Consider the following 25,823-nt stretch of genomic DNA (forward strand, 5'->3'; position numbering starts at 1 on the left):
CAACAAATATAGCTGTAGAATTATAACATGTGGGATGCAAAAATTGACAAACTCTAAAAGAATATACTGTTGGTGGCAACAATTCCAATTTAAGAACACATGTTTCAGTGCAAGAGATCACATCTGTTGACACTTGTAAGGATTATACAGTCACCAAATACCTTTTGACTGGAAATTTCATTTCGAATTCTTCATTGGGAGAAGGAAAAGATTTTCATGTTAATCTAAGACAATCAACGGCCTCTGTAATGTTTTTTTCCTGAAGGCCACCATCCTGGAAATTCACATGCAATGCTAAATCCGACAGTCCCTACTCTGCCAATACTACCGCAAATTGAAGGAGAGGTTTTTTTTGTCTGAGTTAAGTCCAGAAAGGTTTGACCCAAAATACTGGTTTTACTCTGGAGCAGACAACTGTTATCTTAGAGTCTTACCGAAGGATTTTCTGAAGTGGATCAAATGGGCAGAACCTGCCAGAATTCAGCCCATTGTATTTATGCTCTTCCTCCTGCCATTACCTGTAAGATGGATGTTTGTACATAGCTTGAGCTGCAAGGAAATGTGAATCCTCTTAGCCTCCATAGATACTAGGATTGTTCCCCTCTCGTTCCCCAGTCTCTGTTATCAGAAGTAGACATAGAATTACTTTTTACTTAACTGCTGTTACAAACTGCTGTACATAAGTAGCAAATGCTTGTGGGGAGGGTCAACAAAGCCTAGTGGATCTTCCTGGGATGTGAAAGAGACAAGAATTTGGCCCCAAATTATTTTTAACAGATTCTGGCTCCAGACTACATATTGTCATGGTTCAAATATAGCTGTAAAATAGTTTTACAAACCATGCCACAAAATTATAACTGTGTTAAATCCCTTTACAAGATATGGAGTGACAGACTGAGTCAAGGTTAAGTGACAGGCTAAGCCTCAACCTTTTACTTTGTGTAATTACTTCAACGATTTGCTGAGCCTTTTGTCTTCCATGTGACAACCTCTTTGACATTTGGACAGCAACTACACAGCAACTTGTTTCAGATAAGTAACTGTCAATGAGTAAGGGAGTGTCCAGCATAATGCATTGCAAAAAAACAAAAACAAAGTACAAAAAATCCCTACATAAATCAGGGGAATGCATCAGATTTTTTACTTTTCCTGCAGTTTTCCATTAGCCCTAGTGAGGTGTTTTTCCTTTAAAGTGACTATCACAATGAGCTTGATCATCCTTCCATTTGAAATCAACAGCCAAGCTATCAATCCATTGCAAGATAAATGGTAACATCCCCTCAAACTTGAGAAAAATCCTTGCAAAATCCCTTGATTTTCTGCATATTTTGCGATTATTTCTCTTTTCAGTAGCCACTTTTAAATTCCCCTAACTATTCTACAGCTGGTTGAAAACTTTCAGTGGAAAATTGGATTTATGACAGAATGGAATTTTTCACAGAGGTTGTCTTTCCACAGAAAATTTAGGATTTTTTTCATTGTAATATTTCAGCAAAAATATATGGAAATGTTTGTGGATAATATTAACCAAAATGAAGGTTTGTTTGCCCCCCCCCCAAAAAAAATGGCTGTATGAAAAAATATACTTGGGACTTGGCTCTACTTAGCACATTGTCCTATTATCACAGTCTGGTTCAAGTCCATTCTTGCCTTATGTGAGGGATGAGGCGAGGGTTATCATGGCAAGCAAAACATTGTTCTCATTCCTACCTCTCTACTCTGTGTTCTGCTTCCTGAGAAGTACATTTTGTTTCAGATCTGCTGTAACAAGCTTGAAAAGAGCTGAATATTTTCACTGAATCAAATCAAACAAAACTACGTTTTGTCCAATGTTAAGCTCAGGCATGCATATAGAATAATATCGATTCAGGGACATGCTACAACTGTTTAGACAAGAGGATCTAACAATTTTTTCTCCCTTAGCTCATGATAAAACAGATAACTGTACATATTAAAATTTATTAATACTGGCTGAGACTTTCAAAGAAGATTTAAGGAATTAGACATCCAGCTCCCATTGAATTTTAGTGGAATTTCCACATCTACTGCCCTCAGACTCCTTTCAAAAGCCCAGCCATTATCATCATTATGTACATTTATATCCCAGTAGCACCTAGAGGCTTCAACCAAGTTGGGGCTCCATTCTCATAAGCACTGTATGGGCAGATAGTAAATGACAGGCTCTGTCCCAAAGAACTACTCAGAGAGGAGAAGTGAAGGACTGGAAGAGCTTTACATTATAAATATTACAGTATAAATAAAAATAGTTTCTTATAATTTAGTGCTTGATTCTGCCCCCATTACTCACTGTGAGTAGTACCTTGTTCATCGGACAGTCCCATTTGAAATCTATGGTGACTACATGAGGAATTAGGTGCTACTCAGCCTGTGAAAGGGGGTGGGGTAGAAATTTGTCCTAAGACAGGAGGAAACATCGCGTAGCAAATGAGCACTTTTCTGGAAATGTTTGTAATTGGTCCTGAAATCTATACTGCATATAATGATAGGATAGTACAAAGTATCATATATGTAACTTGAATCCTGTGAGTCTATGGAATGGTGAAGAGGTTTTAAGAGAATCCAGGACAATCTTCCCTCAAGAAATTTGGGATTGATTCTCCTTTACACGAAGGTTCCCATATACTTGGGCCTTACAGTGGGTGTAAATGTCCATTTTAGGCCCCTTTAATGGTTAAGGTGATGTAAAGGGCCATTGGTGTAAATGAGTGTCAGGGCATTTGTTTTGGAAAATACCTGCCACAAAGTGCAACATGGGACATTTCAAAGATAAAATAACTCCTCTCCAGAAGTATTCTTATGAATGCATCTCTGGCAAGGCTGATTTGGCACTAGCCAGAGATGGAGTGAACTACATTTTTACAAACAAAAAACCCCAGAAATCCCCACACAATATGACTTCTCTGTCATATCTGAAACATGGATGAATCTTTCTTACCAGCTGTAGTCTGCAACCATGAAATAGGCTAAGAAGACATCTAAGCATTAGCTAAAAAATAGATGTGATTTAGAAAACTATTCAAGGTTATGAGTCTTAAGAACTGAAAAGGATTAATGACAGTGAATAATAATGTGGTTTTTTTTTGTTTGGGTTTTTTTTTATTCAGCATCAGATCCACACAGCTGTGCTTCCTGCAATTTCTAAAATCAGTATTTTCTCTTTGGTTTACAAAATTCAGGAGGCAGATTGCTTCAGTTTCCTAGGGTAAAAAAGAAGTAGCATAAAAATACATTTTGTTCCTGCTCACAAAATAACTCCATATAATCCAATAATTGGTTCAAGAGATTAGCAGACCCTCTATGCTGATGCTTTATTACCGTGTAGCTGCTATCATTAACAGATGTTCGTCAATGGATAGTGACTGACATTCACACTCTAAAGTGACCTTCGCACAATATATTCCGATGTCCCCTCAAGCCCCGGCATTTACAAGACTCTTATTTAGTCTATATATTTAATTATTTCTAGGTTTATAAAAACATATTTTCCAGGATTTATATTTGAAATTTAAACTCTTCAACTGAAACAAATTTTCTGCATGCTGTCTCTCAAAAAATGCCTGCAAAACAAGAGTGGGTGTTTGAAAATGAACAGAGATATAACCAATTTGTGGCCATTTAACTGGGAAAAGTCTGTACAATAGTTTATAAATGGCATTCAAAAGTAAAGAATTAAAGCTGTGTGGGTCTTAAGAACGTCTTCAATAATTATTTAAATAAAAAATGCAAATAGTCAGCATTGACACAAGTAGACTTATAATAATACTATAACAGCTGTAACTAAATATAAATGTCTGTGGCTGGAGAAAATGTATTTTTATAATGTGCAACAATAAATATTCATATTAAAGTACTTAGAACTATTATCTGCCTCACGTAACTTAGTCTTTCAGCTCAAAAATACATCTCTTCTTCTGATTCCCTCTTCCTGATCGTAATAAAAGGATCATAAAGCTGTGTTTCAAATTATAGTTAAAGTCTGAAATGTTATAGGTATGAATTAAGTGATACTGTCATTAAGCAGGAAGATCAGTGATTAAATTTGCAAGACAAAATTTATTTTTTTATTTATACACCTATGTCCCCAATTATCAGTATAGAGCTCTGTATGTTTTTAACCTAAGTTGGTAGAAATAAGCTTAGGGGGTCTTTCACGCGGGTCCCCACATCTGTACCCTAGAGTTCAGAGTGGGGAGGGAACCCTGACAACAACATTCAGAGGAAAAAAGTTGGACCTTTTGCATTGTGTGCTGCTCACAGGAGAATCTTTGCACATTTTGGGCCTTTCAGAGCTTCTAGGTCAAAAGCCTACATGAAATTTAAAAATAAAAATCCCTTTAGAATCCTCTTGCAGACTGTCATACTGAAGGGACTGAGGAGGGGCAATTCACTCATTGCCACTTTTCTAATTTTGGGCTGGGCTGTAACCTTACACTCCAGCCTGAATAAGAAGGCACTGTGCTGCTCCAGGAGTTGGGTAGAAACTAGATTCCATTGCACAGACTGGAACAGTGGGGAGGGGGACACTTGGCTCCACTCACACAGCGGTATGTGAGGTTACCTCACAAGTTCCGGCCATTCAGATGGTCCATGCAGGGAAACTCATGAGTGACCCTTTGTATGTTTCTGATGCCTGGTGGGTTAGTGCAATATACCACAACATCCTTCTAGGCATTACAGTCTTGCCCATGTTGCTTTCCATTATGAGATATTTGACGTTCCTTAACCACTTAGCCACAATTTCTAACAGAAATAAGAGCAACTAGAAATGCTGTCTTCCGTGTTATAACAACATAAAATATTGTATAACTTCAGAGGTCTCATTTTAGAATGCCCTTGAGGAGTATATTTCTATGTTTGTGAATAAAGAGTTGAGAACATTTCACAGACAACCATGTGCAAGCATTCCCTTTATGGTCAAAAAGGGATAGTCACGCAAGCCAAGTGGTCGCAGAGGCACACAAATCTTACTGCAAGGTCAGTCATTTGCCAAGTTTTCTTTTATGCCCATGAATACAAATTTTCAGGAGCACTATTAAAAAAAAGAAATGTGCATATTTGGCTTGGTCTTTTCTTATCAGAGAGTATAAAGGCAATAGCCCTTTCAGAGGCATAATCAAAGGAAAGGTAAAAGTGTGGTATTATGTGGGGGGACTACTACAGCTATATGTTAATGAAGCAGGGAAGTGCATGTTTTAGGATTCCCCATATACTCTAACCCCAAAAGGAATTCTAACAACAGAAAAGGGGACTATGTATATGATATTAGGTGTCACTTGACAACAATCTTATAAAATACTAATTTCCTGAATTTAGTTTAGATGGTTTGATTTTCAAATGCTCAGTGCCCGCTGCACCAAAGCCAATGGGAAATGTAGGTATACTCATCACCTCTGAAAAATGAGGCTGTGTCTTTAAGCCCAAGTCCCCTAAAGTCAATGGAAAGGTTCCCACTGTCTTCGTTTGCTTTTGGGTAGTGTTTTGTACAGGCTGGGATTTTCAAGTGCCTTTGAAACTCACAGCTTCAAGGTTTAAGGGGCTTGGGATGAAGCTGCCCAGCAGCACAGCAGAGGTAAAAAAAGGAGTCTTTGGGCCCAGTGAGCCTTTCCTCGTTATACTTGCAATCAACGTCATGCCTAGGGTGCGGGGGAGAAAGGGAGAGAGCCTGGCTCAGTTCAGGGCTGGCTGGCAAAGAGGCAGGCACTAGCTGTCGCTCTCCATGAGAGAAAGGGTCACTAGTGTAACAGCCAAAGCAGCCACCAGGGAGTATGTACTGTCTCCCCAGCCACAGGAGACTGTGGAGGAGACCTAGGAGTCTAAGGCAAATGAGGTAACTGAGTGACTGAAGCCCAGAGCCAATGTGAGGTTCAGCCTCACCAAATTTATGGCTGCCCTGCCCGAAGGAGCTTGGGACCATGGCAGGATGCTGTCCAAGACACATATGAGGGCACTATTGGAGGCCCAGCCACCCCAGCAAATGGGACAATAGGAAACATGCCCCCAACTGAAGCGACAGTGATAGGAAGTAGTCTAGAGTGGTGGATTGAGACTGGGAGGGCCCCCTGTTCAAGTTTCGACTCACGCAGGGCACGGGCCTGGGACTCAGTGGAGTGGGAGGGCCCAAATCCCCTGACCCCATCGCCTAGAAGACTGAGGCACTTTGACCAGGGAAACATGGGGCTGGCAGTCAAGCACACCAACCACTAGGCTGCCTGGCCCTCCAAGCACCCTGTTACAGGTCTCCTCCTCAAAAGGCATTGAACAACAGCAAATTATTTGTGGTCCAGGGATACAGATGCTCAGTACTTCCGATGGATCGAACCCTATCATTTTTACTCTGTAATAGCAGAATTCTGGTATGTGACCCAGGGTTCAACAGTCATTATCAAAAAATTATCTTTTCCCCAATCTGAAAAGCTTCCAGATGTAGAACTCCAATAGAAGGAAACAATGGTCCCCCACAAGGACGATTTGCAGGATCTGGATTTCAGTGCTGTATAATTTTTTGTAATAATTATCAAATATGTAGGGTCCTCCTAACCACATTTACATCAATGGACATTTTACGACTGCATTCAATGAAGTCAGGATGTCACCTCTAGTTTCTAAGTACTGTCCCTGTCCTGGAGAGCTCACACTTTGCTATGGGAAATTACCAGCAATCCTGGAAGTTTTGTATCAAATGAAGTGCCAGTAACAGATTGCTGATCAACACGTGTACAATTTGTTCTTAGATTTCAATTAAATTAGGATGTATTTGCCACAGAAGTACTATTTCTTAAAATGATGATATAATTTAATGTTTTGTTTTAAATTATTAAGGTGGCACAGAAATTCAACATACTTCTGAAATGCTCTTTTCCAAGATCACATTTCACTTGTTATGGAACTCAGATATCAGCCAAAGGAGAATAGGGTTACTGTCATTTTATTAATATATAGTTGGAATTCAGTTATGAAATATATTAAAGAAAACCATTCCTCAGGTGAATAAGGGCTTTTGACAAGATTGCCCTGCAAGAATAATACTCAAATCACTGGAAATATATTTAATATAATCACCCACCAAGGAATAAAACTGCACCTCTAAAATGTCATTTCATTTTGTAATGTCTGGTTGGGTAATCTGTGTGCTAATTCTCTTTTATGCAGAACAATTTATACACCTCTACCCTGGTATAACGCAGTCCTCAGGAGCCAAAAAAAATCTTACCGCGTTATATTGAACTTGCTTTGGCCTCAAGCATTTCTGTTAATAGTCACTTCCCGCCCCCTGACTGACCCCTCAGAACCCCCGACCCATCCAACCCCCCACCTCCAGCTCCCTGTCCTCTGACTTCCCCGACCCCTATCCACATCCCCACCCCCTGACAGGCCCCCCGGGACTCCCACACCCTATCCAACGCCTCCGTCACCTGACCGGCCTGCTCCCAAAACCTCTGAACCATCCAACCCTCCCTGCTCCCTGTCCCCTGACCACCCCCAGCCCCCCCGAGACCCTCTGCCCCTTATCCAACCCCTCGGCCCTGGCTCGGCACCCTTAACATGCCGCTCAGAGCGGCATGTTGGAACCAGACACGCTGACGCGCTGATCTGCCGGAGCACACAGCCCCACCCCCTAGAGTTTCCGAGTAACAGCCGTGTTAGTCTGTATTCGCAAAAAGAAAAGGAGTACTTGTGGCACCTTAGAGACTAACCAATCTATTTGAGCATGAGCTTTCGTGAGCTACAACTCACTTCCTCGGATGCATATCGTGGAAACTGCAGAAGATATTATATACACTATATAATGTGTATATATATATATATAATATATATAATATAATCTGTGTGTATATAATGTCTTCTGCAGTTTCCACGATATGCATCCGAGGAAGTGAGCTGTAGCTCACGAAAGCTCATGCTCAAATAAATTGGTTAGTCTCTAAGGTGCCACAAGTACCCCCTAGAGTGCTGCTTTACCACGTTATATCCAAATTTGTGTTATATCGGGTTGCATTATATTGGGGTACAGGTGTACTCTGTAGTTAACACTAGGCCTCCATGATGGAGTGTATAAGCTCCACATGGGAGAGCCAAGGGTTAACGAGCTGCATTGGGCCCAGAAGGCCCTACCCAGCTGCACCTGCTGGGCATACCCACATTGGAGGCAGATCTTAAAAGGGAGGCACCCTGTTCAGTCATGATGGACAGAGCAAGGGTGTAGTCCTATGCTGTTAGCACCTGCAGAGAGGCCATAGGAGCTCCTCACTGCCTGGACCAGACCCTGCTGCTGAGCTTTCAGAGCTCCTGGAGACCAGGAATGGTGGGCCATGATTGAAGGAGAAGAGCCTCCAGCCCACAGTCAGTGAGAACCTAAGAGTCCCCAAGCCTAGCTTTGTTGTGACTTTGGAAAGGTAGAGGCCATGGTATGAGGTGACTCAGGGAGCAGGTTTAGTGGTGTCTACCTGGCAGGCCATATATCCAACCTGCTAGTCACAGGGCCCCGGGTTGGAACCTGGTGGTCACAGAGCCCTGGTGGAGCAGAAGGTCCTGAGTTTCCCTACCGCTAGCCACACAGACTCTCACCACTGAGCAATGCAGCTGGACTTAGACCCTCCAACAGCCCCTATCCTAGAGTTCTTCAATCTGTTGTGAAACTGGATCCTAGTTACACATTGAACCATCATTTTCCAAAACATGACATAGGGATTTAGATACACAGCTTCCCTTATTGTTAATGGGATCAGGTTTAAGTACATTTCTGGCCTGTTTTGAAAAAAAATAATTTAACAGACTAACTGTAGCCTGATTCTCAGGAAGATGGAGCAATAGTATGCAGAATCTACAGCAAAGTAGCTTTAAAAGGTTTCCTAGCTGGATATCCATTTGTTGATGGACTGCCTTCTGTTGATGCTGCATCTTTCAGCTACTATAATTGGGCCCAATATTTGAACGAGTTGTAGTAGGGACTCTAATAGTCACAGCAAAATATAATTTTGCTTAAAGACTAAATATTGTGGAGCAGCCTTCCTGAGATAGAAGGATGGCAAAGAGCAGAGAACTCAGAAAGAACCCCCAGTGTCTTAGACAGGGTGGACCTGGGGGCTCTATTTTTTCCCATCACCACAATTGCCTGCAGTGAAGGAAGAAGTGTCTTATCAATGGAGAGTCAGTTATGGGCCTCATGAAACATATGTTGGGGCAACATGATGGCTTGTTCTCCTGCCTTGGATACCAAATGCTTTTTCTTTGCAAAGACCTGACCCAGAACACAATAATAGAAATCAAGGTGTGGAAAAGACCTTGAGAGGTCAACAAGTCCAGTGCTCTGAGCTGAGTCAGGACCAAGTAAACCAAGACAATCCCTGGCAGGTGTTTGTCCAATGTGTGCTTAAAAATCTCCAATGATGGGGATTCCGCAGCCTCTGTTGCAAGCCTATTCCAGTGCTTAAATACCCTTAAAGTGTTTCCTAATATCTCACCTAAATCTACCTTGCTGCAGATTAAACCCATTAGTTCTTGTTCTACCATCAGTGGATATGGAAAACAATTTACCACAGTCGTCAACATATTTGAACACTTATCATGTCCCCCATCAAGCTCCTTTTCACAAGACTAAACATGCTCAGTTTTTGTTTTTTTTAATCTTTCCTCTTAGGTCAGGTTTTCTAAACCTTTTTATCATTTTTGGTGTTTATCTCTGGACTCTGCAATCTAGCCACACCTTTCCTAAAGTGTGGCACCGAGAACTGGACACGCTACTCTAGCTGAGGCCTCACCAATGCCACCAGAAAAGGACAATTATCTCCCCATGTCTTATATACATCACTGCTGTTAATACACCCCAGAATTATGATAGCCTTTTTTGCAACTGCATCACATTGTTGACTCATTCAATTTGTTATCCACTATAACCCACCGATCCTTTCCAGAAGTACTACCTCCTAATCAATTAGTCCCCATTTTTGTAGTTGTATATTTCATTTTTCCTTCCTAAATGAAGTACTTTGCACTTGTCTTTATTGAGTTTCATCTTGTTGAATTCAGACCAATTCCCCAATTTGTCAAAGTCATTTTGAATTCTAATCCTGTCCTCCAATGGATATGCAAACCCTCCAAGCTTGGCGTTATCTGCAAATTTTATAAGTATACTCTCCACTCCATTATCCAAGACACCAATCAAAATATTGAGTACTGTAGTACCTAGGACTAACCCTTGTGCAATCCCATTAGATACACCCTACAAGTTTGACAAGGAACAGTGATAATTACTTCATGAATAAAGTCTTTCAACCAGTTGTGCATCCACCTTATAGTAATTTCATCTAGACCACATTTCCCTAGTTTGCTTATGAGTCACGTGGGACTGTTTTCAAAGGCCTTACTAAATCAAGCTATAACAGGTCTACAGCTTCCCCTCTATCCAGTAGGCCAATTACCCTGTCAAAGAAGGAAATTAGGTTGGTTTGACATAATTTGTTCTTGACAAATTTATGTTGGCTATTCCTTATAATCCTAGTACCCTTTAGGTTCTTAAAAACTTATTGTTTAATCATTTGGTCCAGTATTTTGCCAGGTATCAAAGTATCGTAACTGAGCCAGTATCATAACTGAGTTCAGCATGGATGCAATGAGGAACTTCGTTGTTCTGTAGGCCAATTGTTTTAGTCCAATTTCCAAATTTCATAACTGAAAAATTGGAAATGTTCATGTTATTCACTTGCAAATAGAACTATTTTGACTAAAAATGCAAAATGTCATGCCTTTGAATTTCTGCAAAATGTTTAAAAATGTCCAAATAAATCAGTAAAACGGTTTTGTATTGGTTGATCGAACATAAGTTGAACAAAATGATGGTTAAGCATTAACAAGACAGAGACCTCAGATCTTCAGTCAGGCCCTATGTTCTCAGCTAGAAAAGTTAATTGAAGGATTTGATGTTAATGGTATTGATAATATAAAAGTAGCAATTTATACGCACTCTGACCGTTTGTGGTTATTTTTATAATGGCGCTGTATGCATAACAAAGCTGTTTCCTATCACTGACCATACCTCCCAAGGTAGCTGACAGTAGGAAATGTGTCCCATATTTCTTGATAAGGTTCTCTGTGATTTGCTGAAGGGTTGGGCGACGTCCTAGTAGTCTTATGTTGCGAAAGAATTCTGGTGCGAGAGGCAGTGGGGAGCCGAGGAAATTTCTTCTTTCAACTGCTAGATTGTTTACTTTCCAGCGGCCAAACTCTCTGCAAAATAAAACAATCCTCATTCAGAAATGCATCATTCAGACAAATGTTTTCATTTGCAAAGTACACCGCTCTGTTCCCTAGCTAGGGGCAATGTATTACAACAAGCCTTGCTTGTGATACTCTGTCATGGATTATATACACATGGAACAAGCAACAAGTATTATTTGTTAGAAATGGAGGGAATACTCCATAACAAAATTGTCATCTGGAGAAGAAATAAATAAGCCACTTAGGATGCACCAGTTCCTGTTGCTTTTGTTCAGCCTGTGATGTGACCATAACTCCAGAACAACTTGATTTTGTTAGGCACTGAATATAAATTCAGAATTATACAAGGTTCAACATAAAATAAGGGTTTTTTGTTAGCACTTTGTAAAGGAAATTAAAAATATCATTTTTAAGAGCACAATTTCTTTTGCACAATAATCTCCCTGTCTACTTTAGCTCACTACTTTAAAGGCATTAGAAAGACATTGTCAGCCTCCATTTGGCCAAGCAGAGACCTTGCTGAAGTTTCTGGTGCTTTTGACCCTGATTTTGAAACATATTCTTCAAGCTGATAAGATTCTCGGAAACAGAATGCACTTTTCTATGTAAAGATGAAGCTAAATAAATTCAAAGACCAAATGCAACATGCACCCATCCCCCATTTCAAAATAAATCAGTGATTGCAATGAAAGCAAGCAAGTCAATTAAGCAGTAATAAACACATCTTTTATTGATTTACTTACCAATTAAGATGTAGCAGAGAGTTATTAGCAAAAGGACATGTTGTCCTCAAAATCTAATCAAGGGACTATTTTTATTTCTCAATGTCTGCAGTAGCTTTGCCTTTATGAAGTGCTTTTGTTTTGGTTTTGTTTTGGTTTGGTTTTTGCTTCAGAGTAAAGTCATGGCCTGGTTTCTGGCTACTACAGTGATATAACATATGGGCTGCTTTTTAGGGTAAAAGGATTGTCACTTGGATGGATATGTCCCTCCCCCCTTTTGAAATGATATCACGTAAAAGCAAAAATTCATTTTTAGAGTGCTTGAAAAACCCTACAGAAAGTCCCAGCTAAATAAAGAGATGACATATATTTTGAGAATACAAAAAATCCAGAATGCAAGACAAGAATAAAGATTGTGGGCTGTAATACACAATGCAATGCAAATGGCTAACTAGTTAGAATGGCTGGGATAGGTCATGTGATAAATAGCACTTTATTTTCTATTTGTCATATTATTTGGAGTCACAAACTTCTCTATCAGCAAAGAGTCTGCACAGCACCAGTGGTCCATGGACCATAGTTCAGAAATCACTTAAACCCTTTTTTTACTTTTTTAAAAAGATTGTCTCCCACAAATGTACTCTACTCTGAAGCAGACATGAGGCTGTGATAACATGTACCGTCACAAATCTCAACTGCTCCTGCACTATTTTAGTCTGTGGAAGAGAAGAATGGGGGGGAGGGGAGGATTTGATAGCTGCTTTCAACTACCTAAAAGGGGGGGTTTCAAAGAGGATGGATCTAGACTGTTCTCAGTGGTAGCTGATGACAGAACAAGGTGTAATGGTCTCAAGTTGCAGTGGGGGAGGTTTAGGTTGGATATTAGGAAAAACTTTTTCACTAGGAGGGTGGTGAACCACTGGAATGCGTTACCTAGGGAGGTGGTGGAATCTCCTTCCTTAGATATTTTTACGGTCAGGCTTGACAAAGCCCTGGCTGGGATGATTTATTTGGGGATTGGTCCTGCTTTGAGCAGGGGGTTGGACTAGATGACCACCTGAGGTCCCTTCCAACCCTGATATTCTATGATTCTATGATTCTATTGAAATGGATTTTGTTTCCCTTTAAGTTAATACCAAAATAAATTAACAAAACATTCTTCTCTTACAGAAGTAAGCCCTAGCTATTGAACAACTGAATACCCAAATACTACATACCACTGTCTTGTGCTTGGACAAAGCTGGTTATATATTAACTTGATTTAATCAATAACCTGATTTAATCAATAACTTAATGAAGAAGAACTGTGGAAGAAAACATTACATATTTTGTGATTGTCAGTATACTGGGTGCTTTCATTTCAACATATCCAAAAAAGCTACCTCAGTTATAGCACCTGGACGTACCATCAAGATAAAGATGCTTTGACAGCAAGATTAAAATGCAAGCTTTTAATTAAATATTCATATAAAATACATTTTATATCTTTCTGGAGTCTTTTCTTACAAACTTACTGTCCGGCTAATGATCTGTGTCAAAACTGAGTTTCAAACACATGGAGAATAAAGAAAAAGGGGAAAACATTATACGAGATAGTTGGCACTTCTCCTTGGATTTTCAGTGTCATAGATTTTTTGGCTGGAAGAGATCATTATGATAATCTAGTCTGATTATCATGACTTCCCTCATAACACAGACCATAGAATGTTACCCAATGATTCCTACATCTATAACAACAACTTGTGGTTGAACAAGGGCATGTTGGTTAGAAAGACAGACAAGCCTGATTTAAACACACCAACCAATAAAGAATTTACCAAATTTCTTAATAATCTATTAGTATGAGTAATTACTTTTAGTGTTAACTTATATTTTATTTACAGTTTGAACTTCACTGATTTCAACTTCAAACCCTTGGATTTCATAATGCCCTCGTCAACTAGATTAAAGAGACCTCTAGTGTCAGATGTCTTTTCTCCATGTAAATAATTAAAGACCATGATTGAGTTGCCTCTTAATCTTCTCCAAGATAAATGAAATTAAGGTCCTTTAGAGTCTCATTTTAAAGGCATGTTTTCCAGACTACAAATCATTTTTGTAGCTCTTTTCTGAACCATGTCCAATTTTTTTTTTTAAATATCAACACCAGAATATGTATTCCAGTTGGGCTCACAGATGCCAGATTCAGAGACAATATCACCTCCTTTCTCTTTCTTAAAAGTCCTCTCTTTATACATCCAGGTATTGTGTTAGTCTTCTAACATAATATAAAATTTCTTCGGTTTTATTATCTCTACTAGCAGTTCCACCACTAATGGGGTCTTGTACTTCTTTTTTACATATAATACACAAACAAGGGGATTGTTCCATAAATTTAATGACCGGTAGATTTAAAACAACTAAATTGAAATAATTTTTTCACACAGCAGGTAATCAGCCTTTGGGGCAGTCTTTGCTATAGAAGGTCAGGGGACTAAAGTTGTAAGTTGAATTTTAAAAATGGCTGGACAGTTTTGTGTCCCTGTCACAGGTTGATCTTGGGCTAGTAAAGGGTTCAACACCCAACTCTGATCTCTGCCTGGCTCCCCTCCTAAACTGTAGTATTTGGAGAACAGAGAGCACAGACCTGGTTGACTCAGAGCCAGCCCTTCTGGGAGATATCAGTGGCAACCTATTCTCAACAAGCAGAAGTGTGCTGTCCTGGACATGTGGCCTGAGGAAGGACCAGCAATAATTCCTAGTTGATGAGTAGCAGGAGCTGCTTAGGAACCTCTACATGGGGAAGCCTGAGGTGAGACTTAAGAGTCTGGAATTGACTGAGTTGGCAAGAAGGAATCCTGAGAGATCCCAAACCTCCTGTTTGAGATATTTTGTGTTGATATGAAACCAAACCCCAGAAGGAGGGATGTTGCTGTCTGAGACTTTATTCAACCAGCAGAGGCAAGATTGGTTTGGAGTGGGCTGAGGAAGTACCCCCTCTCTACAAAGAAAGAGAAACTGAGATCACAGACCCATAATATTTGTAGATATAAATGCTACGATATGTACTGTCAAATATGACATTTAAGGGCCAAAAAAGTTCAGGAAGAATTCCCTACCCCTTACAAAAAACACACATGGCTACTGTTGAATCATAAAAGATGATGGATTAGTTCATTCTGTCCATCTTACTACTAAGGGTTGTTCCTATTTTTCATCTACTAAGGACTATACTTAACTCATTTCTAGTATGTCAAGTGATGGCGCTTCCACAAACCTCAGAGGTTATAGAATTATAGAAATGTAGGACTGGAAGGAACCTCAAGAGGTCATCAAGTCCAGTCCCCTGAATTCAAGGCAGGACTAAGTATTACCCAGACCATTCTACAGGTGTTTATGTAACCTACTCTTATAAACCTCCAAAGATGGAGATTCTACAACCTCCCTAACTATTTATTTCAGTGCTTAACTACCCCGACAGTTAGGAAGTTTTTCCTAATGTCCAACTTAAACTGCCCTTGCTGCACTTTAAGCCCATTGCTTCTTGTTCTATCCTCAAAGGTTAAAAAGAACAATTTTCCTCCATCCTCCTTGTAAAAACCTTTTATGTACATGAAAATTGTTAGCATGTCCCCCTGTGAGTCTTCTCTTCTCCAGACTAAACAAACACATTTTTTTCCAAGCTTCCATCATAGGTTATGTTTTGAAGACCTTTGAGCATTTTTGTTACTCTCCTCTGGATTTTCTCCAATTTGTTCGCATCTTTCCTGAAATATGACACCCAGACCTGGACAAAATGCTCCAACTGAGGCCTTATCAGCATGGAGTAGAGCAGAAGAATTACTTCTTATTCCTTGCTTGCAACACTCCTGCTAATACATCCCAGGATAATGATCACATTTTTTGCAACAGTGTTACACTCTGTTGACTCATATCATGTGATTCACTAAAACCCCCAGATCCCTTTCCACAGTACTCCTTCCTAGGCAGTCATTTTGTGTGTGTGCAATTGATTGTTCCTTCCTAAGCGGAGTACTTTGCATTTGTCCTCATTGAATTTCATCCTGTTTACTTCAGACCATTTCTCCAGTTTGTCCAGATCATTTTGCATTTTAATCCTATCCTCCAAAGTACTCTCAACCCTCCCAGCTTGGTATTGTTCTCAAAACTTTATAAGTGTACTCTCTGTGCCATTATCTAAATCATTTATGAAGATATTGAAGAGAACTGGTCCCAGGACCAATTCCTGTGGGAACCCAGCTTGACTGTGATCCATTCCATGGGATACCAGATAGCACTCACAAGAAGCTTCTTTTTTTCCTGGAATTATGCCTATTTTTCTCTTTCTTAATTGTATTATTATGCCACATAATTCTTCTTCTTCCCTGGTGTTTTACACCCTGCAAGTATTGTCATGTCCTTGCTTAGTTATTGCTTAGCCAAGTTTAAATATATATAATATAATCTTGTAATCATTGTTTCTACTACAATCTCTCCAGCTCTCTAACCACTTTTTATACTGCATATGCATTATTCTTCCTCTGACATATGAAATATCAGGCTTTGTCCACTGCCAGAGGCAGAACACTAACAGTAGACCAGGCAGTCTTAATGATCTTCCTAATATGGTAAAGCCTGTGTTCCAAAGTCAGTGGGGGTACCATTCATCAAAATAACACTTTCCTCCAGAACAGCAGAGCATCAGTGCTGGCTCCTACTCAAGAAAACCAATTATGCCTTGCATACAAACACTGGAAGTATTAGATGCCTATCCCTTCCTCTTCCTCTGCTGTTAAAGAGCCAAAAACAGCAGCCTGTTTTGGTGCTATCAAGTAGTGAAGAATTAGTAGCAGGTGCTACCAACTACATGCCCACTTATTTTCAGTCCAAATGATAGGTCAGCTATTGGATGGAGTTCTCTAAAGTTCAGGGCCAAGTCTCTTGTAGCAAAGGATGACAGCTTTGAGTTGGTTGGTTTGCAAGTGAGAAAAGATTTAGTAACTCTGGTTCAGAGAACTGAAACTATAATGGAAACACATGAGCTAAGCTATTGTGAAAGTCCATGAAAACTGTTCACTCCTTCTTCTGTACAAAGTAACTATAGGTTTCTACCACTCCCCAAAAAACTGGTTACTGGCTGGTTACCTAACAGCAAAATGCTGAAGCATAATTGTTCCAAATATGCCCAGCTGTATTATATGCATGCCACAGACTCTCTATTTGCTGAACAGGTCTGTGCCATTCATTCAATGTAGGGTGAGCTTAGAAGAAAGATGATCAGCCAGAGAGAAAATAAAAGTACATGATACAGTCCAAAGTCATCTATTTTTTTAAATTCAATATTATTTCCTTATTTTATTAATTTAATTTTCTTCTTTTGCAACTATGCTACGGCACTAATAATGATGTTCAAAAACCCTGGGTTTGTGGACAAGACATCGATGCATGATTTTGTAGCATCCTCACAGATGCAGGAACTAATTTCCTGGCAGGAACTATGGAAAGCCTTTGGGAAGCTCATGGGGTAAATCTCTTGGTTGCCACTCCTTACCACCATCAAACAAATGGCATGGTGGAGAAGTTTAATGGAACTTTGGGGACCATGATACATAAATTCGTAAATGAGCACTCCAATGATTGGGACTTAGTGTTGCAGCAGTTGCTCTTTGCCTACAGAGCTGTACCACATCCCAGTTTAGGGTTTTCACCATTTGAATTTATATATGGCCGTGAGATTAAGGGGCCATTACAGTTGGTGAAGCAACAATGGGAGGGATTTACACCTTCTCCAGGAACTAGCATTCTGGACTTTGTAACCAACCTACAAAACACTCTCCGAATCTCTCTAGCCCTTGCTAAAGAAAACCTACAGGATGCTCAGAAAGAGCAAAAAGCCTGGTACGATAAACATGCCAGAGAGTGTTCCTTCAAAGTAGGGGGACCAGGTCATGATCTTAAAGGCGCTCCAGGCCCCTAAAATGGAAGCGTTGTGGGAAGGGCCATTTACAGTCAGTGGCAGTTTGGACTGATAATCAAGAAGATGTCCATCCAATCCATTCTGAAACAGCCAAGTCAGCCTTGCTCATAATTCTGGTCTATGCCTTCATTCTACACTGTCTGAAGTGTGATATTAATTTCAAGATGTGGCATGTAAAAATCATGATAAAAATGTTGCTCATCTTAATTTCTGAGGTAGAGGTTCCAACACTACGCCAAAATTGCTCAGCCAGATCCAGCTCTTCTATGAAGTCTTGACATCACAAAAATATTTTTTTCCCCATTGTCATCTGCTAGAAGTGGGGATCTATTATCCAGATTTCTATTACTGACCAACTGCAAATATGAAAATTCTTTTTAACCAATATTGTGAAATATCAGCATTGATCATATGTATGCAAGATGAAAAAAATTCACGTTTTGCAAGGCAAACACTCATGAAGCAAAACTAGCAATATTGCTGAGATTCATTTAGGAAATTTTTGTAGAGTTCATGCTTTTTAATCTTGCCTATTTTAAATGTTTTTGTTTTAAAGATGTGTAAGTTATTAAACTTCAAATGCACTGAAAAGCTATGGATTTCTTTCTGTAACCTAATACAACAATCTTTTGAATCATTTCCCACATTTGTACAATACACTGAATATTGTGCACTCTTGGGTTCCCAGCAGAGGTGGAATGAGCACATATCTGCAGGTATAGCTGAATCCCTGGCACTAGTGCTAGACTCTTCGATTTTAAAGTTTATCTATAGAAAAATATCAGTCCCAATACCAAAAAGGAGAAATATTATAAAGCAAGATAAATACAGTAACTTTATAGTCACTTTATCTAAAGTTCAGCACCAATAGATTACTAAGGCCCAGCATCTGCAATTGGGTGTCCCTGGACAGACCTTATGCCTGTGGAAAGTCTAATTTAAATCTATGGGGCCCTGCATTAATACAGTGTGTCTGCCTTCATGGACCTGACTAACAGGATTGGCTAGAACAAAAGAAAAATTCTGTATGGTAGAAATCTAACTCTTCTCCTTTCTGGACTCAGTCTTATTACATAAAAGCATGTAGGTTTCTAGCAGAGACTGGGAAATCTCTTGAAAGTGGGCCCACATCAAATAACCACCCTGGCTTAGGAATCGATAGAAGGGAAAAAATACACAAATTTGGAAGGAAGGAAGGACCAGAAAAATGCTGTTGGAGGAAATAAAACATAAATCTGCATCAAGAGCACAGGAGATGATGATGATGATGACAGGCACTTTCCATATAAATCATAAAGGAAGCACACTCTGGTAAAATTTATCTTTAATATTTCTGTAAGGCATTGGCGACAGTGTTTGGTTATATACATTTTTCCATCTCTCATTATTTGTATTAAATTAGTTCCCCACTGATAGTGGGGGGGGGGGGGCATTGTGCTAGGTTTTGTATGTTTACATAGTAAGGAACAGGCCCTGTCCAGAAGAGTTTACACCCCAAGAGAATGAATTTGACTGTCTTGTCCAAGGTTATATAGGAATTGAACTGAAGACAGATCTCCTGAGTCTCAAACCAATGCCTTTTCCATAACACTATTCTCCCTCTCCAGGCTCGTTCCATTTCTTATAACAATGGATGGATACATGAGGATATCTAAATACTCTGTCTGGTATAGTGTATAGATTTGTGTGATTAAAATATACAGGGGCAAATCCTCAGCTGTAGTTAATCATCTTAGCTTTGGTGATTTCAATGTAGCTATGTTGATTTATACCAGCTTCGGATCTCGCCCATATTCTACACTGTTTGCAAATTACTTATTCTGTATAACATCCTTTTTTTATGACTAACACTTGGCAAGGAAGAAATATATTCCAGAAGTATTGTTTATGGTTATCTTACTGTTATACAATTTTTATTTATGTGCGTTTCCACTGTCTAGAATTACACATTTGAAAATGGAGTGCCTCTACTGACTTCAGATTTCCATGGGTGTAACTCTTACAGAAATTGGCCCTCATACTCTGTTTTGACATTCTGGAATAACATAATCCTCTGCTATAGCTTTTGTAGGATAGATCGAATGATAATGTGGTGGTTAACAAATAATCTTCTGCAAATTCTTTGTGCATATGTTCATTTTTTACTACTTTGCTCTTTTGGGAAATGTATGGCTGCCATTTTTTGTGCTTAACTTTTTTACCACAATATAGGCATGCTCTACTGTTCAGTGATATTAAATGCTCTCTAGCTGCACACAAAAAAACATGCAAATTTCTTTTGCCTTTTCCCTGTATTGTGCTTCCTGCCTCCCGGACACTATACAGAGAAATCATTGTCCCCAAAACATTCAAAAAGAAACACACAATCTGATCTAAATACAATGGCATTAGTATCCCTCCCACCTGTGGTGGTGTAAATCAGAAGTAACTCCACTGAAGTCAAAGGAATTAAATTGAGCCCAATGTATATATACACATAGATGGTAAAGAGACATTTAGGTTGAGATTTTCAAAGGAGACTGAGTAAATTAGTTACTTGAATTTCAATAGGAGTTCAGTACCTAGCTCCCTTAGGCTCCTGTGAAAAGCTAAGTTTTAAAACAAATATCCACTGAAGGAACAAAGTTTTGTTCATTTGATGCATTTAGTTTTCCTTCTGGCTTCCATAAATGACAAATATACAGAGGTTAATTGTGAAACTCATAAGCAGCACTTTCACTAACGTCAAAGCACTTAGGATCCAAGGGTTGATTTTTCTTCTATATAATTATGGCACTAAATTTAGAATACGGCTTATAACATGCACATTAGAGATTTTAGATGAAGTTGGGTCTGCAAAGATACCTGTAAAAGCTCTGAATACATTGAAAAAATTCTACATCAGATACTTAATTTCTCTGCATAGTCCAACTATGAGATTCATTTTTTATACTACGCAAGCTTTTCTTAGGAAGGTTCTTTTTGCAGAACAATTAAAAAAAAATTAAGGAATATGTTCAAATGAGATCCAGATAAGGCACTGGTTAAGTAAATTACACCACCACAGAATTTGCAATTGATTGGGAATGATCAAGACTTTCAGTAATTTAATTTCACTCGATAATGGGTTTAGGGAAGAAAGAGTGTTATAAACAATCAACATATGTGATATAGAGTGATACACCACTTTACAATTCAGGATACATACGAAAAGAAGAAAAATTAATTATCATCATTAAAATAATTCATTAGGCCATTATATATCTTGTAAACAAATTTTAATCTTAGGTGTTTACTATTATTTACTTGCATTGTGACAGTGCCTTAGAATCTGAGTCATGGACCAGGAACCCATTGTGCTAGGTGTTGTACAAATACATAATAGAAAGGCAGGCCCTGCCCCAAATATCTTAACAATCTAAGTATAAATCAAAAGACAACAGGCGAACTGAGAAAAGACTCATCGTCATGATAAGGTGTGGTCTCAGCACACTAACCATTTTCAATTTTTTATAGGTATAAGAGTTTAAGGAGAGATTTGAAGGAGGACAGTTGTGTGGACAATTATGGGGAGTTTCTCCAATGCATGAGTGGCAGCATAGGGGAAAGCAGGAAGGTGCTTATTTGAAAACTTAACAAGCGAGCAAAGGAGGCTGGCATCATGAGCTGATCAGAGATGGCAGTCGGCATCTCGACAATAAATGAGAGGTGATGAAGGCAAATTGCTTATTTTTGATGTGATGCTGAAAGGGGAGCAAGTGGAGAGATGCAGTGAGAGGGGTGACAGTCAAAGCAACAAGCTAGGAAAGTGATCTTTGCAACAGCCGTCTGAATAGGTATGAGTAGGGCCCTACCAAATTCACAGCCATGAAAAATTCACAGACCTGGAAATCTGGTCTTTTGTGTGCTTTTACTCTATACTGTACAGATTTAATGGGGGAGACCAGCATTTCTCAAATTGGGGGTCCTGACCGAAAATGGAGTTGGGGGAGGGGGGGGGTCGCAAGTTTATTTTAGGAGTGCTGCAGTATTGCCACCCTTACTTCTCTGCTGCCTTGTTAGCTGGTTGGTCAGAGAGCAGTGGCTATTAGCCAGGTGCCAGCTCTGAAGGCAGCGCCCCACCAGCAGCAGGCCAGAAGTAAGGGTGGCAATCCCATACCATGCCACGCTTACTTCTGCACTGCTGCTAGCAGCAGCTCTGCCTTCTGAGCTGGGCTCCTGGCCAGCAGCCACCGCTCTCCAGCTGCCCAGCTCTGAAGGCAGCACCACCGCCCTCAGCAGCACAGGAGTAAGGGTAGCAGCGCTGCAATCCCTCCCCCGCACACTGACCTTGCGACCCCCCACCCCTCCTTTTTTGGGTCAGGATCCCGACAATTACAAGGCCCTGAAATTTCAGATTTAAGTAGCTGAAATCATGAAATTTACAATTTTTAAAATCCTAGGATGGTGAAATTGATCAAAACGGAGGTGAATTTGGTAGGGCCCTAGATATGAGCAGAGCAAGGCTACATTTGCCAAAACCAGAGGCGAGGTTGCAGTAGTCAAGATGTGAGATAAGGAGGGTTGGGATGGGAGTTTCAGATATGTGGATGAACAGAAAATCTCACATTTTAGAGATGTTACGGGGGGCGGACGAGGAAGATTTAGATACAGCCTGGATATTAGGTCCGAGTCTAAGATGATGTCCAGGTTACAGGCCTGAGTGACAGAGAGGATGGTGGCATTGTCCATAGCAATTGAGAAAGGAGGAAAAGGGAGGGTTTGTGGGGAACCATTAGGAGATTTAGGTTTTGGACATGTTGAGTTTAAGGTGACAGCTGTTTAGTTTTAGCTGCAAAGAATTCCATCCTGCTGTATAACATTGCAAGCTTTTGCCATAAAAATATACTAGTCCGGGCACATGGGATGGTTTAATGTTCTTAAAAAAATAGGTATTCCAAACCCATTAACTATATTCCAGTATCTTACATATGTGAAATAAAATAGGTTAAAGGAAAAATGAATTAATCAATTGTAACCCTTCTGCCTGTCAGATTTGGCAGCAACAAGGGCTGGGTTCAGTATCTAGGGGTTCCATTCCAATAACACAATGCAAACCGGCTCGAGCCCCCACCCAGTGACCTGGGACAAATATATATCACCCCCGCTGGGCACCTCCAAGAGGCAATACTTCCCCTCTCGCAAGCACAGAGTCTGAGTGTAGCAAAAAGCCTTTTAATAACAGAGAGAAACAATGTGGCATTATGTTGGGGAAACACCACCAACAGGATTCATAACACACCCATGAGCAAAAAACATGAGCAAAAAACCCACTCCAAGCAAATTGGGGCATGTCCTTTCCTTTGGTTCTTGAGTCCAGCAACCCAAAATCACCCAAAGTCCCAAAAGTCCAAAGACCCAAAAGTCTTGGTCCCTGGTCAGGGCAGCCCCAGAGTTCGAAAGTTTATCTGCCGAGTTTTACCTCCCAACCTGGGTGGAGATGGGGGGGGGGGTTAAGGGGCACCTTACATGGTCCAAAGCTGATAGCCCCACCTCTCCATGGGGCTTTGCTCTGCCAGCCGCCCCATGAGCTGCTCTAGGTATCCGACAAACTGCTCTACTCCACCAGCCACTCTGCTCCACAAGTTGCTCTGCTCGCCATCCTGCAAACTGCAATGCTCTGCTCTGCCAGCCATCCCGCAAACTGCTCTGCTCCACAAGCCGCTCTGCTCGCCGTCCCGCAAACTGCTCCACCATATATCTTCAGGCTCCCCCACTACTTAACACAACACTCAGTGATTTCAGCTCTCAGTAAGTTTAGCTCTTTTGTGATTTCAGCTTGTAGTAGGGGGAGCCTCAGTGCTGGTGCACCATCAGCCCAAAGTGAATTCAGCTCAGCAGCCTGTAACTAGACTCCTAATTGAATCAAAATTAGATCTGATATTCCACAGTGGAGAGAGGAGGAAGTGCAATTAGCATATAAAGCCCTCACCAGGGGGCCCATACCACCAGGTATTAATACCTGTCCCCAGACTCTCTCTATTCACAGAGTTTTGGAACCCATGACCCTTGCCTAGCGAGTGCTACTTAGGTGATGGTGAGTCCCTCCATCATAACAAAAGGCCAAGTACAGTTCCACTGTCCTTGATTCCCATAATCAGGGTAATAACAATTCATTCTTCCTGCCCCAATAACAGAGACACTGGGGATCCCACAGCAGCCAAAGTGACCATTTGGGCAGCTATGGCCTCATTCTAGGCAGGGTGGGTGTGTCTATGCAAATGAGATCAGCTCCTGAAGTTCTTTTCCACAACTTGCCACACCTCACCACCAGATGTCAGGGTGGAGCTCATCCTGACTCTGCTTACACAATGTTTACCTAAGAACAAATAGTAGTGTGTTACAACAATTCTGTTCAACGTGGTTTGTTAGAGGTCTGGAGGCCCGAGAACCCTGGTAGTGGATCATAAAATCTTTCCCTTTCAGCTTGGCAGTGATGAAACGCTTTTACCATCTGATGGCTGTTCAGAGGGGCAATCTGAAAGAAGCTGGTGGTAACCCACTACCATATCTCAGTCCATTTTCTCGAGAAGGAATGTCTATATCCCCCAACACACACACACACACACACACACACTTAAAATGGATACTAATTGGCATCTTGATCTGACTGCTCTCAGCAAAAGAGACCAACAGTTATTCCAGTGTATAGCCCTCCTTCCACTTTTTTCGGTTGTGGGAGGGGGATAATTATAAACAATGGATAGATCACCACATTCAGTGAGCCCTGCTCACCCTGTGCTAGACCATACCTTTGCAATCTTCCGTGAATAAGAGATAGTGAGTAGCTACACCACACCAGCAGCAGACCAGAGAGTCATAGCAGCAAAGATGAGAACAACTCTTCCCCCACATCATTAACCTAAATAAGACCCAGAGTTAATTGTCAAATGAAGACTATTTAAATGCTAATCTTATTAATAACAGGAAATTTCTAACACAGAAAGACCCATCTTTAAAAACAAACAAACAAAAAAAGTTGAGGGGTGCAGTAGTCCAGGACTATGTTTTATAAAATGCTAGTTGCTTTTTCATCATAGCTTGTTATTTATCTATATAGGCTGCATCATCATATAAAAAAAATCAATACATTTACTAAAATCCAAGGAAATTATATGGAGGACCTACATCTGTGCATCCTTAGGTTTGCTCAATTGAAGTAACAAAATAAAGTAAAAAAAATGCAAAATGGAAGGTTCCTACAATGATGGTAACTTAGCCAGTTTGCATATACATAGGAATATTTATTTATTTCTCTCTGGTTAATGGCTTACAATATTTTGGCTGACGTTGGAACGTAAATCATAGGGGATATGCAGTGTAGCTGTTGGAATATTTACTTTTGTAGTATTTTTTGTAAAAATCTGTAAATATAAATGGCACTTTCACAACATGCATGAAGAGAGGATGACTTAGCTTAAAATTTACAATCTAAGGACTTGGTCCTATAATCTGCTCCTCACCAGTGGATCCCTGCATCCCCCGAGCAAGTGCCAAGAAGTGAATATAGCAACACATTATGGATTAGCTTGAAGCCCAGTCAATACCACAATTTGATCACCAGTATCCAGGCAGATCCCCAAAAAGTTAAGAAGATGGTAATGAGTCTTTGAACAAGTGCTGGGGAGCTATGCTTATGTGTCCAATTGCAGGAATGCTGACTAAATCAGATTAGTATCACCCATCTGGCTGGCCACTATTGTTTTCTTGTCCTCCCCAGTCTCTCTGCAGGCATCTGTTGTCATTTGTCTTATAGTCGGATGGTAAGCTTTCTGGGGCAGGGACAATCTTCTTGTGCTGTGTTTGTACAATATCTAGCACAATGGCGTCCTGGTCCATGATTAGGGCTCCCAGGTGCTGTGGTAATATTAATGATAATTTAAAACAATGCC

At 40.2% G+C, this 25,823-nt stretch overlaps 1 protein-coding gene across 4 annotated transcripts in view; it reads right to left on the minus strand.

Moving 5' to 3' along the window:
• Nucleotides 1–25,823, minus strand: part of BRINP3 (BMP/retinoic acid inducible neural specific 3) — a 290,477-nt gene that overhangs the window by 120,440 nt on the left and 144,214 nt on the right. For 3 of the 4 annotated variants that reach the window (XM_073356709.2, XM_073356711.1, XM_073356710.2), the window contains exon 3: nt 11,054–11,244. In XM_073356709.2, the coding sequence (XP_073212810.1) occupies nt 11,054–11,244 (191 nt within the window). Of the gene's footprint in view, nt 1–518; nt 619–11,053; nt 11,245–25,823 lie in introns of those variants that run through there. The other variant, XM_078854065.1, reaches the window with a different exon arrangement.

Source organism: Lepidochelys kempii, chromosome 8 (genome assembly GCF_965140285.1).
Source record: "Lepidochelys kempii isolate rLepKem1 chromosome 8, rLepKem1.hap1, whole genome shotgun sequence".
In the NCBI taxonomy this organism is placed as follows: domain Eukaryota; kingdom Metazoa; phylum Chordata; order Testudines; family Cheloniidae; genus Lepidochelys; species Lepidochelys kempii.